A 16487-nucleotide genomic window follows, 5' to 3' on the forward strand; every position below is an offset into this window, starting at 1 on the left:
AGGAATAGGGTTGCATTATAAAAGACTGATTCAGGAAGACGTTTTGATAGAGTGAATGAGACTATAGACTATACTACTAGTATGTATTATGTGTTGGTGTATATTTATTTAAAACATTTATTAGCCACCTTTCTTCCTATGGAGCTCAAGGTGGCTTACAAACATAGATAAAACACCTAGGATAAAATACATTAAAAACATAAAAAAATTAAAATAACTACTCAGGACCACTACTAAACTTGCTCCATAATCATGGGGCTGCCACTGAAAAGGCCCTCTCTTGTGTATCCATCAAATGAGTGTCTTTAATTGGTGGGAGAGTCAGGAGGGCCTCTTCCTGTGATCTTATTTCCTGGGCAGGAACATATGGGCAAAGAGAGTCTTCAGATAACCTGGTCCCAAAATCATGTAGGGTTTTAAAGATCAAAACTAACACCTTGAGTTGGGCTCAGGATCTGTATCCAGTACAATTGCTGTAGTATTGAGGTCACATGCTCTCAATAGCTGGCCCTGACCAGAAGTCTAGCTGCAGCATTCTGCACTAGCTGCAGCCTCTGAATACTCTTCAAGGGTAGCCCCAAGTACAGCTCGATGCAATAGTCCAATCTAGATGTAACTACGGCATGGATCACCATGGCTAGATCTGACTGGCCCAGGAATGGACACACCTGATGCACCAGCCAAAACTGGGCAAAAACACTCAGCAGCCACCTGGTTTTCTAAACTGCGTACCTGGCTTTTCAAGAGAGTGTAACCCCATTCAAGACAGGAGAGATATTATACAAGTCATCCAGCAGCCTTGCAGCTACTTTGTGAGGTAGAGTCACAAATTAGCCCCATGTACAGCACACCACAGAAAAGTTATTGGGAGGTGACCAGAACATGGGTAATAGTGGCATGGTAACACTTTCCCCTGAAAGGATTAAAACTGACAAGCCAACCAAGGCTAAACATAAAATTCACCCCCACGCACTCACACACACAACGTTAGCAGTGAGTGGGGCAGAAACGAGCAGAAGCAGCATCAACATGTCTGTCATTCTGGGCCTCAGACCAGGGTCCTGACATCTAACCAGCAGGAAGGTTCTCTAGCCATCTTCCTTGGCCTTGCAGGTTGTGGGTTGTCAGTGCCACTGTGGTGAGCTCCCTACCATCTTCCATCTTGTGTTCTCCTCACACTTCAGTGCCTTTCGGTCCCCATAGGACCTGCATTCTGACCCCCTCCATCTTGCTGAGGTACTGACTTAGGCCCCTGACTCCCTTGATGACCTGCCTTGCCTAGTACTGTCGGACTTCAAGGCTCACTCTTGGCCTCCCTGCATCTCTTCCAACCCCCTTTTGCCTTTCGGAGGCTCCCCAGCCTTGGCTTGAGGTACTGTGCCCTGGGGCCCTGCCATTCCCACAATCCCTAGCCGGACTCAGATTGTCCCTGGCCACTCAGCCAGTCTTGTGCCACTTGCTCCACCTAGTCCCCAGCCAGACACAGCCACTGGCTCCTTCCCATGGCTCCTTAGCCATTTCCTCCATCTCCTCCCTGCCCATCCTCCAACTGTCTTATACATGTGCAGCCGCCAGGGCAGGCCCCACCCTCCTACCAGCGTCCCTTCCAGCCCCACCGTATTTTTCCTCAATTACATTTTCAGGAGTGCCCCGATACCATCTGGGCCTCATGGGACTGCCCAAGCAGCTACACCTCATCCAGGTAGACAATCTTCTGATGGCATCAAATATTAATACTGCAGAAACCATGGCACCTAAATCATCACTGATGCAAATGATTATCTTTGTCTTGCAAAGAAGCCACCGTGTGCCTCAGATTGTTCCGAATTATCTCAGGGGTTCAGATGAAGACCGCTCATCACTAATATTAAAGACTGTTTGTGAAATAAACTTCTCCTGTAAATGAAAAGAGCTATACTTTGGTCCAGAAACAGGAAAAAAAAACACCTGCTATTCTTATGCGCCAGGATAGCAGATAAATACAGCCACAAGTAGTCCCTCTCAAAACAACATGATACAGAACTATATATGTGCAGCTACAATTTGATGCATACAGTATGCAAGACCAAGTCTGACGGGCTGGTTTAACCATTCTATGGTACATTACTATTTGTCTCCCCCCCCCTTTTGTGGAGTTTATTTTTAAACTTTGAATGCTCTATCTTCTGATACCACAACTATCTCGCAGTGAGTACAAAGTGTTGCACAAACTATCAAAGTGATACAGCTGTGAGAAACAGCATGCTGGACCACTGGTCTGATCCAGCAGGGTACTTCTTATGCTTTTAATCCCTGTCCAGAGGATTTGCCAACTACATTAGACAGGAAGAGATTCAGGGAAGAGGGGTCAGGGATTATCATCAGATTTCATTTTCAATCAGCAGCACAAAAGAAAGCAAAGACAGTATTGGGGTTAAGCTCCCCTACACACTCACCCCTCTTCCCATCAGTCCATTGTTGAAAGGAAGGCCAATAAAGCTGAAAGCTGCCTCCTGGATGAAATATGGATTCAGGATACGGATCTCATGAGGCTGTCTTGGAACTTGAGTTGCCACAGACTTCCAAAAGCCATCTGAGGCACTCTGTAGAAATGCAAAGGCACATCACAGACTGTTAGTAAAAGCAGGTGCTACAATCCCATCTCCCCTTTGAGCCCATCAGCATTGCAATAAGGAATGTGATCCTAGCCTCCATCAACTAATTATGCCAAGGTAAGGCAGGTAACAAGAGACATCTAAAGGATGGGTTTCTTCTAGTTATTCTTGACTGAGCCTTTACAATACACTCCATCCCTGTATTGCCTTCAGTGATCCTTGTCAGGTCATATCTGCTTTAGAATCAAAGACAAATTAACCTTATTCTGGAAAATGTCATACATATGGTTTGTGTGTGTGTGTGAGTGGGGGGATACTCAGGAAGAATGAACACAATAGCTGCTTTACTAATGTCAAATCTTTTGAGTGATCTATTACTGGGCTTAGACATGTATTATATGTATTATATACATATGTATTATATGTATTATGTATTATATTTCTAGGACTGCACATTTTGATTCTTATGGAGCATCTCACAACTGGGAAAACAGTGACATTTTGCAGTCCAGAAAAGAAAGAAGACTAAAGGAAGAAAAAATAGAGAACTGGCAGTCATTTAAAACCCAGCAGCCATTACCATACAGTTTCTGGCCATTGCCCAGAAACTGTAATGGGCTTAGGTAAGTGTATATGGTTCTTTCCTCCTCCATTTTATTCACAATAACCCTGTGAGACAGGTTAGGCTGAGGGGCAAAAGGCTGAGTCTAGGTCATCCAGTTAACTTCATTTGAACCTAGGTCTCCCTATTTCTGGTCTATAATTTTAGATGAGTGTGGTGTGGACCACATTACATCAGCTCTTCTCAAGGATGACACTTGTACTGTAAGATTTCTTGACAGCAATATGATATTCGTTAGAAAAAACAAACGTTGAAGGAGATGATGTGCATAAAGAGGAAATACACCTATGAATCAATTAAGTTCTCTAGAGCCACGTAAACTATACCACAACTTTGCTATCTCCACACAAGTAAGATGAACCTCTACTCAAGCAATATATAATGGAAAAAAACCAGTTGTTTAGGCCTAACTGTTCCTTAGACTGACCACCAGGATGACAAATAAATTTCTCTAGGTCTCACAGCCTGCCCTTTGCACCTATGGACTGCAGGAAAAACTGAATATTTGCAGAATGAAACACCTCATAAATCCAGGGAAGGGAGAACCCTGACAGATGAGGAAACTGGTTTCTTAACTCATGTCTAAAATGGATTAGGTAGCTTTATTTACTGTAGCTTGGTCTCTGCTTCTTATGGTGCCCCTGGGAAAACCAACTATTTGATGTAAAAATCACAGCTGATGAAAGATTAGTGGAGACAAATCTAGCAGTTCCAATTACAGAATGCCTACTATGCCACAAAGTCCTGCAGTACCTAGTCCAATTCTTTAGGTATTGTTTCAAGACATATTTTGAACAGGAAGGTAGAAATTTTACTGAAAGTTACTGGGACATGCGGAAGCACAGCATCTTATGCTCTTCTCTTCCGGAGAAGCCTACACTACTAGGGCCATGATAGCTCCAGTGATACTGAGACCATAGTGAAACGTCACCACCATTATCTTCAGCAGACATAACAGCTCCCACAGACAGAAATGGCACAACAGCATGCACATTCAGCACATATGTACCAAGAGCTACATGCAATTTCCTACACAGAAATGATATGCTCTACACAGCTCCTGGACTTTAAGGAAACAAAAGGCCAAAATGTAAGGAGTTTGTCAATCTGAAGACACATGTGTAGGATTTTCTACAAATGCCCAGCAGTTCTTTTTAGGCTTGTTCTGCTTATCATCTCTCTTGGAAAAGTGATACAAGATTTGCTGACTAAGATGACCTGAAGGATACTGGCCCATTTCAAAATGCGCCAAGCCGCTTTGCATTCACTATCACAAGATTAATGCCTAAAAACCATAAAGTGTAGTCCTTTGAATGTGATTCTGAAGTAGATGACACTTTTCTTCCCTGTGGTTTTCAATCACAGCATTTACATACTGAATTAAATCTCTTTCTATATTCTCTTCTACACAAGCGCCAAGGCTTAAACAAACTCTGTGTTGCAAACAAAACAATGAAAAAGCCTCCTATAACTTTGCCTCATGTTCAAAAGCTCAAGCGGTTAACCTTGAAGCATCTCAGAAAAACAAAACTCTGAAATGTTTGAATCTTGCACATGGGAGCAAAGAAAAGGTTAAAAGACGTTTTCTAAGTACCAGCCAAGGTTTATCTTAACTGTCTTGTAGCTAGCAACATCTGTGTGTAAGCCAGAACACTGGATGATAGGCAAACAATCTTCCTATATTGAAAGTGTGATGAGGCCTGCCAAAAAAAAAAACTTTCAACATTACAGTGCTTGAATACAAGATACGTATCTCTGTACCCATTGCTCAAAAACAGCAGAATCTATGCCTAGCACAGCACTCTTGCAAGGAATCAGAATTCAAAAGAGGCACTTTTATAAAACCTGAAAACATCTCAGTGATTAGTATGTACAAAAAAAGCTATCAATTTTCATTCATATTTTTGGCAGTGGCAAAAATGCACATTTTCAGCAATTTCTTGGCTCTTTGCAAAGATGTTAATCAGCCTTATTTGCCCATAGGTAACGGAACTAAATCTAATAAACATTGTGATATTTGCTGATGCTGGAGTTGCCAACTTCCAGGTAGTGGCTGGAGATCAGTTCACCTGGAGAAAATGGCCGCTTTGGAAGGTGGACTCTTTGGCATTATACCCCATTCAAGTCCCCTCCCCAAACCCTGCCCTCCTCAGGCTCCACCCTCAAAATCTCCAGGTATTTCCCAACCAGAGCTGGCAACCCTAGCTGATGCCCAGTGAAACCATATGAGATCACAATATCAGCGCAATGTGCTCTCTAGTTCATAAAAGTGGAAGAAACAGAAACAGCTGCCCAAGGAGGGGAGGGGGTACATTAATGCTGAAACTGCAACTATGGGGAACAAAAAGGTGCCAGCCAAGTTTATTTTTCTTTAAGGAGAATACTCACAGAATCTAAAAGCATAATTCTGAACTAAGTTACACCCTTCTAAGTCCACTGATTAAAATAATGTAACTCTGCTTAGTATGGCACTCAAGAGGGGTACCCATTAGTCCACTGCAGAAAAAAAAGTCTAGTGGCACCTTAAAGACTACCTGAATTTATTCTAGCATAAGCTTTCATGAGTCTAGGGTTGCCAACCTCCAGGTGGTGGTACAAGATCTCCTGCTATTACAACTGATCTCCAGCCGATAGAGATCAGTTCACCTGGAGAAAAGGGCCGCTTTGGCAACTGGACTCTATGGCATTGAAGTCTCTCCCCTTCCCAAACCCCGCCCTGCTCAGGCTCCGCCCCAAAAACCTCCCACCGGTAGCAAAGAGGGACCTGGCAACCCTACATGAGTCAGACTGCAGATTTACAACTTACTGGACTAAATTCAGTTAGCCAGCAGGTTGCCACCAGGTTTCTGCTTTATTAGGATGGCCCTGCAAGACTTTTAGGACAAAAATTCTATCCTACTGAAATTGTCAGTTTCGGTTTCAAAAACTGAAACTGGCAAATACCTGGCATAGCACTGTCCTCCTTCCTCCCAATAACAAGAAGTTCCTGTTGGAAATCTAGCCACCCTTTCTATACCCTAGTCAGAAGAGTACATTTGGGGAGAGGAGGCAACACAGTACAGCAGTAACCATTTATGCTTCAAGAAAGAAGCTGTAGGTATCTGGAGGATGCCTGAAGGTGGTAATAAAGCAACCGTGCTGAAGACAAGCAGGTCTGGGTGCCCAGATGTGAGGCCTTCTGGAAACCCCAATGCATACCAACATTGAATTACAGACAGAAGAACTAATTCTATAAATTGGCCTTTAATAAAATTAGGGTGGCAGTTCATCCTGCCCACCTGGCTGAAGGCAAAGCCCCAGGCCACTACAGTGTTTCACAGCAGCGGAACCTGGCCGGCAGCGTTCAGTAGTTAGGCCCCAAAGAAGCAAGGCTCAGAGGGTTCACTGCAGGCTTATATAGGGAGTCTCCCTGCAGGTGATGCTGGGTCCAGCGTTAGGCTGATCTCCTAAACCGAGTCAGTCCCTCTACTCTCAAGGAGTGGCTGGGCCCACATCCTGAAGTGCCTTATTGACTTCTTCTGGTTTTTCCTTAGCAGAGGGGAGGCTTTGGGTCACCAGACATGCACTCATGCACCTGGTTCAGGCCATGGCACTAGCTTTTCACCTTCGCCGTTCCTGGGGGAGATCATGGCAGGCCTGCCAGTGATAGGGTTACCAGGTTTCTCTTTTTGGGGTGGAGCCTGAGGAGGGTGGGATTTGGGAAGGGATTTCAATGCCATAGAGTCCAATGGCCAAAGTGGCCATTTTCTTCAGGGGAACTGATCTCTATCAGCTGGAGATCTGTTGTAATAGCAGGAGATCTCCAGTTAGTACCTGGAGGTTGGCCACCCTGGGGCCTCCTGACTCAAGGGCACTGCTGGCTCAGGGGCCAGTGCTGGCACTGTCAAAGGTTCCCCTTGGGGAGGCACTGAGGAATCTACCTCGCAGGCACCATCCGCCAGGGCAGGTCTGCCTCCTCCGATGAGGACTCATCCTTCCACGCTAACCTGGGTTGGTCCATGACACAATTAGAACCTAACTATTGGGGATGTCAAATTCTAGACAGTCTGCCTGTAGCAACTGTAGTCCCCAGAAAATGTTATATAAACTTAGGAAGACATGTTATGTGTTCTGCCTTGTCTCACGGGGAACATTTTAATTTTATTTACCCTATATAGGATTTCAAGTTACCCCTCTGCTTCTGAGTTATCAAGAATGACACTTCTGGTAACTGGTGGGGCAGGCGTTTGTCCTTGTTTCCTACTGGAGAGATTCAGTGGATGGGTTTTGCTTCGTGTTTTGCCTCTGTCACATTTGAAATCAGGAAAAAAATCTTTCTGATTCATCAAAACTTTGGGCACACTGGGGTTTAGTGTGTGAGGGAGAGATGGCATGCCTAGAGCGGGACAGGGGTGGGACTGGAGGGAAATGACATTTTGGTCTATGCTAATCCTTTTATTATTTTTATGCCTAATACTACCAAATGTGCTATCCCATTCTATGCTTAATAAATCCAGGGATTCTGTTCTTTATATCTGGGTTCCAATTCAAACTCTGTGGTTTTGTTCTATGGTTCCTTGCTCCCTAACTACAAAGCCCAGCTCTACTACTATGCAAACCACAGACAGGCAGCTCACCAGCCGCTAACCCCTGAAAGCTTTAGCAGCTGGTAGCAAGGTATTCTCCCAGCTGCTGTGTTATGCTGGGGCAGCCACTATTATGTCTAATAGTCTGATTAGAGACAGATGCTTAGAGAAATTTCTAAAGCTGTTAGTTCCTTTGGGGATACCTGCCCTTCTTTTGATTAAGAGGAGCAGACAAACAGGGCAGTTAACAAATGCCAGGTACTAGTGCACACCACACAAGATGAGATAAGAGAACATTTGCATCAAACAGAAGATGCAAAAAGTGCAACCCTGTCTCACATCTGGCATCAGAATAGTCTTTTTATGATTGGGAATTTGTTGATGGGAACTGGTTCAATGAAATAGCTCATTGCTTGGAACCAGAAGATCAAGCAAGGTGTACTAACAGAATCCACAATACCATAGCAGCTTGGCCAAAGGCTAGGGAAGAATCCACAACTCTCAGGTTTTATCCTTACAAGTTTCTGTGACTTTCATAGACAAAATTATTATTTCTCCAGCTATCTACATATTCACCTTGATCAAAGCTATGGCCAGGGAAAATGACCTACAATAGTATCCATTCTGTAGGGATAGAAAATAAAATATGGTTGGATATTAGGAATATTTTTTTTAAAGTAAGAGTTGTTCAGCAGTGGAATTGGCTGCCTAGGGAGGTGGTGATCTCCCCCTCAGCGGCAGTCTTCAAGCAGCAGTCTTTAGGCTGATCCTGCAATGAGAAGAAGGTTGGACTAGATGGCCTGTAGGGCCTCTTCCATCTCAATTATTCTATGTTCTTATGTCCATATAACATAGCAAAAGAAGTTAGCACATATGATGGAACTGGAGAAGTGAGTACAGATCAAAGCGGGGCAGGTAATACTTGAGTCTGCTTAGACATCTTCCTCAATCTATTATAGTTTCTTCCTACGTCAGATAGGGTGCCAAGGAACTTGTATTCAACAGTAAAATGAAAGCAGACAAACAATAATGTAAATGTTAACGGAAGAATGAGTACACTATAATAAGTAGGTCAACTGCCTAGTACTTACATTGTTTCTTGAGATCTGTCAAGTCACTGACTGCATGCCCTCCTTACTCTAGAATGTTCCATTCTCCTCTCTCTGCAGGGTATTTAATTTGTCTTCACCATCAAAATGGGAGGTTATATACTTACAGCTGTGCGATGCCCTGTGGCAGACATAAATAACTTTTTGCCAATGTTGCTTGAATGGAACAGAACAACTTGGGCAGGGGGCAATGCATGTAGCTTGAAAAGGACATCTCTGGCCTTGTCTGAATGCTGTAATGAATGCACCCCTGGTTAGTGTGTATTTTGGAGGGGAATAGGGGTCTTAGCTGAACCAAAATATCATACTTTCAAGACGGAGAAGTCAAGTAAACTTCCCAAATCCGACAACAAGTCGGAGTGGGCTGACAAGCATCATCACAGAAGAGATCAAATGAAAGTTTCCTTCTGTCTGACACCTGTGGCACCCCAGCCCAGAGACCTTTTGCAGCTCACTCTTAGTCTCTGCATGGAACTCTAAAGCTGCCAAGTGGAAAACACTCATTATCCTAGGGAAATAGTTCATGCATCTGTACCTTTCTGGAGGGAACAAGAGCACAAGCCCCCTCCCCTTTCTTGTTAGTCAAAGGCAAACACCATTATCATTTATCAGAGCTTTCAAACTCTGATCCATGAACTGTGTGACCCACAAGGATTGAAACTATTAGAGAAACTCTACATGTCTGAATTAGCCAGAAATTACCTTTGTTCTGTTTCCCATTTCCAATTCCCCCTCCATTTTGCTTATTTGTGAGAATTCACAGAAGTAAACATTATAAAGAGGATCTTACTCTGAGAGACTTGCTGTGTTACTCCCTTCCCTATTACCTACGGCACTGTTCACCTATCATAAAGATTAAAAGGTGGATGGGCTTCAGGAGATGAGGAATTCACCAAGTTTTCTGCTCAGGCAGGAGAGGAATTTTCTCTCTCTCTCTCTCTCTCTCTCTCTCTCTCTCTCTCTCTCTCTCTCGCTCTCTCTCTCGCTCTCTCTCTCGCTCTCTCTCTCGCTCTCGCTCTCTCTCTCTCGCTCTCTCTCTCTCTCGCTCGTTCTCTCTCGCTCTCGCTCTCTCTCTCTCGCTCTCGCGCTCTCTCGCTCTCTCTCTCTCTCTCTCTCTCTCTCTCTCTCACTCACTCACTCACTCACTCACTCACTCACTCACTCACTCACCCTGGCCTGATGTGAGGCGGTCCATTGGTGCCATACATAGTTAATTCCTCCCCCAGGTGATGGAAGTGGAGGTCTACAGAAGTATAGCTGGGTAAGAGTCTTTCTCTCCTTTCCACTATCAATTCTCTGACTGACAGAAATGAATACAGGTTCTCACAAGTGTGTTAAAAGACATAGATTTTCTATTATTACTTCCACCTTGTCTAGAATGTTAGGTTAAGGTAAAACTGGATTAGGTTTACAACTTGTTTGGATGAGATTGTATTCCCCCTGTAATATTATGCCTATACACCCTGTTTCTGGATGATCTCATCAAACCCCATACCTTTCAGTATCACCTGTAAGCAGAGGACACTCAACTCAGCCTTTACACATGTGAATTTTCTCCTCCCACATCTTCAACTGCCTGTCTGATATTACCCTTTGGATGTCTCACTGCTGTCTCAAACTCAATGATCTGTATTCAAGCATCTGTGCAAGGAACATTGAGTTTTCCCATGTTCCATTCTGCACCTCTCACAATCCCTGGGAAGATCACTCCCAGAGCTGTGGGACCTTTGTGGAAGAATTGCTGCATGGGCTGGGAGCTGGAGTGAGGAAGGACAAGGAAGTGAAATTGCTTCTCTTTCCTGCTCTGCAAGAACAGCTCTGCTGAGGGAGCCCCCTTGTCCTAGCTCACTTCAGCACTCTAACTCAGGCAGCTATTTATCTGTGCAGGTCCTGTTGTTAGACACAACCCTGGTTCTGAGCGACCTTACTAAGCCTCATAATGGCCTTTCAAGATTCATCAAGTTATTGGACTGCCAGGACAGTTGTGGCCATAGCACGCCAATTGGATTCTTGGATATCATGCCTATGACAGGGTGGGCTGCAAAAGAACAAATCTGACCAGTACGGGGAACTACTAGAGAAAACCCTGGTATGAGAATTCTGAGCTACATTACTGAGCTTTGCCTGAACCAAAGTAGTGCCATTTTTCATTCTTCAGGCCTGACTATGCTTGCACTGTTCTTTCGGTGTAAAAGGTCTGCTTCAATATTAACCAGGCTACACACATCTTATCTATCAGCAAGGACATGGTTGGGTAATAATCGTATTCATAGTTTTAATAAGAGCCTTCTCTGGTACTAGGCAGGGCCAGGAACAGGAGCATTCTGGGAGGAAGACCATCTCCACGGCTGCCCAGGAAAGATGGATTGGCCCATCTCCTGGATGACCCTAATCAATGATCTGTTGCGGTGGCAGAGTAGAATTAGGGGTATTTAATCTAGCACACAGCCCAACAGAGAGGTGGGTAAGAAGGTCCTCTGCCAATCTCTGCATCTCTCCAAGCTAGACAACACATAGGTGAGATTTCTATGTTCTGTGTTGAGTGTCAGCAAGAATGAAATCCTGAAGTAAAATCTCAGGAGCATGAGTGCACTCACTGGATAAGGGTGCCTGCTGGGCATGGTAGGAGAATGCTCTGAATAAGTTTTCTGTTGTCAGTTGTAGTACTATCCTTATGAAATCAATTGGTTTTGCATTCAATAAATCTTTATCCTCTCAGGCTGAGCGGGCTCTTTGTCTGTTATGCCAAAGAAGGGGATAAGGTCCCGTTGACAACTCCCAAGAACTCTTGCAGGGCTGGCTCTTGGCATCAGGCTGGGGAGATTTGCACTAGAGATTTCCCTGAAATTCCCTGTAGTTTTTAACACTGTGTCCTTGAAAACAATCTTTCCAGGGACTGGAAGAGACTGTAGAGATTGAAAGAAATGTGGGAAGTCTATGTTGCCTTCTGTGCATGGATGGGTGAATAAAAGCCATGGGAATTGATCCAACCACATTAAGGAAAATTAAATGCTCTTTAGTTTTCCTAAGAAGAGGTGACAATGTTTTCTGATTTCACTCTTCCACTGCAGACCCCTGCTATGTTGTCCTTGAAGGTCTACTGATGCACCCAGAATAAAATGCACCCAGAAAACTTAAGGGCATTTACTGTGTGGTTGGATCCAGGCCACTGTTTCTAAGACCAAGCCCATCTTTCCTCATGCATTCTCCATATCCATTGTCACCACCATCCACCCTACAGAACAGGCACAGAGCTGTGGGATTATTTATGACCTTTTTCTCTGTTCCCTATATTCTACCAGCCACCAAATCAAGTTGCATCCTCTTTCCACCACATCGCCAGACTATGGCCTTTTTTTTCTCTACTCCCTTCACAAAACTCTAGTCCATGTTTTGCTTTCTTCAGGACTTAATTACTGAAGGCTCCTCGTCCTCTCTAGTCTTCCATTTTGCTCCATCACCTCTGTTCAAAATTGTGTCACCAAAACCATTTGCCTCTCACATTTTTGTTCTCCCCCAGATACCGATACTGATTTTGTGACTGCTCTTCCAGATCTGGCACAAACGCCTCACCCTTACACTCAAACTCTTCATGACCTTGGACAGTACAAATCTCTCTACTCTCATATCCACATACATCCATGCCCATGATCTTCATTACTCAAGCTCCACCAGCCTCAGCTATCAACACATCTCCTGCTCTCTCAAACAATTCTGCCCTTCCTTCTCTTGCTGCCCATTATGCCCGGAGCTGCCTCTTAAAACATCCATGATACACTGCCTCTCTCATTCCATTCAAACCCCTCCACAAAACCCACTTTTTTCATGAGGCCTTTGGCACAATTTTTCTTCTCCAATGAAACTATCACTCGGTACCTGTAGCTGGAATGAATGCCTAGGGAAAGTCAAAGGGAGAAGCCTACACAAACATCACTGCCAAGCTCTTACCAAGCAATTTCTGACACCCACATTCCACTGAGTCACTTGTAAGGAGAAAGTGGCCTCTTCTCGTGACTTGGTTTTTGTATAATTGTTTGCAGGAAACAATTATTTCCTCTATGAGCATTGAACACTAATAATAAGGTGCATTCATCATTAAATTAGAAGGGTTACATCATGAAAGCAGAAAACAGGGCAAGCCTGATGGAAATTTCCTTATACCCTCCCTGGAACAATAGACAATTTCTGCTTGGTCATTGCATACAGCTGGGTAATTTGCAAGAGTTAGATTGGTTTGCATCAGCTCTCTTCAAAGCTGCCTCTGGTTTCACCCAATTGTAGAATATCTTGTAAACGTTTTTAAATGGGAAAAAAGGAGACCGATCATAATTTCATCTGACAAGGGGTGTGTGTGTGTGTGTGTGTGTGTGTGTATGTGTGTGTGTGTTTAGTACTATAAGCATTAGTTACAAGCCTTTGTGGTTTGTGGATGTCAGGCATGCTGCCAATTTGTTGACAGTTGAAAACAGAGACTGGGAACAAACAGGATTGACATAGGTCTGAAAAGCAACTGTGCCCATCCCCTGCCCAGTTCATCTCAAGATACCCCCTTCCCAATTATTTTAGTGCTATAGCAGTTTAGGTAGCTGTTAGAAAATCTACAGTCTGGAAAAGCCCTTGTTCTTGTGAAGGAGTCAAAACTTCAAGGTTCCAAAGATGCAGACATCAGAAAGACTACATCATGATTGGAATGTTAAAATAAATGTTAAACCTTACTTAAAAGGACTGAAATAGGTAATTTAAAAGGCAATCCTAAGCGGGGAGAACGCAGTCAGGGAGCTGAATAATCTTTATGCCAGTGTATCTTCAATTTACACTGGCGTAAGGGCCAGTTACAATAGCACAGGTCCCCAGCACCGCTCCTGGGCACCAGCGCAGCCCCGCTGGCAACTCCTCATAACACATGGTTAGTACCACCTGTGTGCAGAAAACAAAACCCGAATGGTTGGTGGATCAGCAGGGGAGGCAAAGGGGAGATTTTGCACTTCATACTCCAGAGAATGCAGACCTGACCAAAAGTTCCAAAAGTCCAGAGGAAAGCAATTAGGCTTTGGCACAATTGATAAGAGGCCTGAAATTGAGATAGGAAAGCAGAAACATAGGCCCTGCAACGCTCTAGTTCACCAGGTGTCTTTGTTCTCCCCACCCAAATAGGAATGTGGTTATTCAATCCATGACAGTGTTGCACAAGGAACAGGTAGGATTACCGTGATGACAAATGGTAAGTATTTCTGTCCAAATATAGCTTGGTTAGGCTTAAATTAAGCATTCCTATAGAGCAATTCAAAATGCATAGAGTCACATATCCCCCTGAGAAGCGTAGGGAGAAGACAGGGAAGAATGATTCCATTGTCAAACTTCATGAAAAGGCATGAAACTAAGGCTTTTTAGTCAAAAGTAGACAAAGTTGTGAGACACTGGTGATCACTGCAGTTTCTAGCAGCAAATTGGCACCTAAATTTACTTTCATATGCCCTAAAGCCTACCCAAACATGCTCAAGGACAGAACGAGGTCTCAAAGCTGTACTGCAGAACTGATCATCCAAAAGCAGATTTTTCTTTAAATTAGAAAGACAGAAAATTACACGCAAAGGAATAAACTCAAAGTAGAAACATACCATCACCATGGAGCCTATACAAATATCCATCAATATTTTGTTTTTCACCCTGACCTGGATGGCCCAGGCTAGCCTGATCTCATCAGATCTCAGAGGCTAAGAAGGGTCAGCCCTGGTTAGTATTTGGATGGGAGACCACCAAGGAATACCAGGGTTGCTGTGCAGAGGAAGGCACTGGCAAACCACCTCTGTTAGTCTCTTGCCATGAAAACCCCAAAAGGGGTCGCCATAAGTCGGCTGCGACTTGAAGGCACTTTACACACACACACATACACACACACACATTTTGTTTTTCAAATCCAATCAAATACTTCTTTCTTTACAAGTTGCAAAGGAAATTTCCTGTTTCATAATTCAATAAAGGGAGCCCACTGCTGAGCAAAACTATTCTGAACTTGTGTCTTCTTTGATGACTTATGTTTTCACATAGAAATGTTATCTGCAAGTATAACACTTGGGTAGGATATGCTGTTTTCTATTTTGAGCTAGTATTATTCTAGCTGACAGGTGTAGTACCAGATACCATTTTTTTCAAAAGGTGTTGTAAATTATAAACCACAGTAACTGTGGCAGTTCTATACCCATATCTTGTATCCCTTTCTGTATATTATTCCAAAACTCTTTAACAACATCACCATCACACCACATAAGAAAATAGGTAGCCATTGGCTTCTGGCATGTCCAACACATATTAGATACATTTACAGACATTCTTGATAGCCTGTGAAGGATATAATACCAAACTATACATTACTTTTAGACAGTTTTCTCTAATTTTCAGTAATTTTTAAAGAGGCAGAAACAGGTCACCCTGTGCTTGATATGGAACAGATCACCTGATGCTCAATATTGATCAGATCATTTTATGCTCAATATGGAAATATTTATCTTCGTGAAATCTTTACCATTTGGCAATTATTATTTTTTCCTTCACAGTGCATATATGCAGATAATTAGCATGATAAGACATTTACATCTTTGTTGGTCAGAGAAAACACACAGGCCAACAAGAAAATTATCAGTGTATGTGTGGCAGCGGTAGGTCTCACCATAGCTCCCTGGATAAATCATAACAGATCCCATGGACACATGACAGAGAGACACTGTCCTTCAGTGTTACTCCTCTGAAGATGCCTGCCACAGCTGTGGGCGAAACGTCAGGAAAGAAAATACCAAGACCACAGTCACACAACCTGGATAACCTACAAGAACCCATGGACACAGTTTGCGTTCCAAATGAACATAGACTTTATTACTACTTGCTCCTTCACAACCAGCTGGCTACTACTGCATGTCTGTGTCTTGCCTCAGGGCAGGGACCTCTTCCAGCTATTGTCAAAGCCAAGCCTCTGCACAACAGTCTCCTTAACTGTTTGGCCAGTCCTCATTTTTCCTCTTGCACAAGGATTACCACATCCCATTTCTTCCAGAATCCCCATGGATTATCCTTTAAAAATCCTTGTTACGTTTGCTATTTTCCAGTGCTCTGGCAGTGAGGCTGACATTAGTGACAAGTTTTATATTATTGTTAGGAGATCAACAATTTAATGCCTGAGTTAAAAAAAAAACCTTAGATGTATGCCATATAGATCTAGTGACGTGTTCATTTGTTATCTGTCAGTTAGACCTACAATTTCATCACTTGTTGTCACTATCTGACTCAATTCTTCAGACGCCTGCCCTGTAGATGGTTACCTACATTTCCCACAGTGAAAATGGATGCAAAGAATTCATTCTGCTTTGCTGAAATCTCCCTGTCTTTCTTTAGCAATCCTTTTACTCATACAGCCCAACTCCATCCCTTGCTGGCCTCCTGCCTTGAGGGTACTTGAACATTTTATTACTCTTTGTATTAAAGTTTTCAGCAATAGGACCACAAAATCTGATTTTGCATGGCATCACTGATTTATTGCTTTACCTGCGCCACTTCTTGTTTTTCTCATTTGGAAAAAAATTCCAATTTTTAAACGAAAGCTACT

General features: G+C 43.3%; 1 protein-coding gene across 1 annotated transcript in view; it reads right to left on the reverse strand.

The window, feature by feature from the left end:
- The window catches only part of ST3GAL3 (ST3 beta-galactoside alpha-2,3-sialyltransferase 3), a 234124-nt gene that overhangs the window by 52866 nt on the left and 164771 nt on the right, over positions 1 to 16487 (reverse strand). Inside the window, exon 11 of the mRNA XM_056867692.1 lies at positions 2436 to 2582. Within this exon, the coding sequence (XP_056723670.1) occupies positions 2436 to 2582 (147 nt within the window). The remainder of the gene's footprint in view (positions 1 to 2435; positions 2583 to 16487) is intronic.

This window comes from Euleptes europaea, chromosome 2, assembly GCF_029931775.1.
Source record: "Euleptes europaea isolate rEulEur1 chromosome 2, rEulEur1.hap1, whole genome shotgun sequence".
Classification (NCBI taxonomy): Eukaryota; Metazoa; Chordata; class Lepidosauria; order Squamata; family Sphaerodactylidae; genus Euleptes; species Euleptes europaea.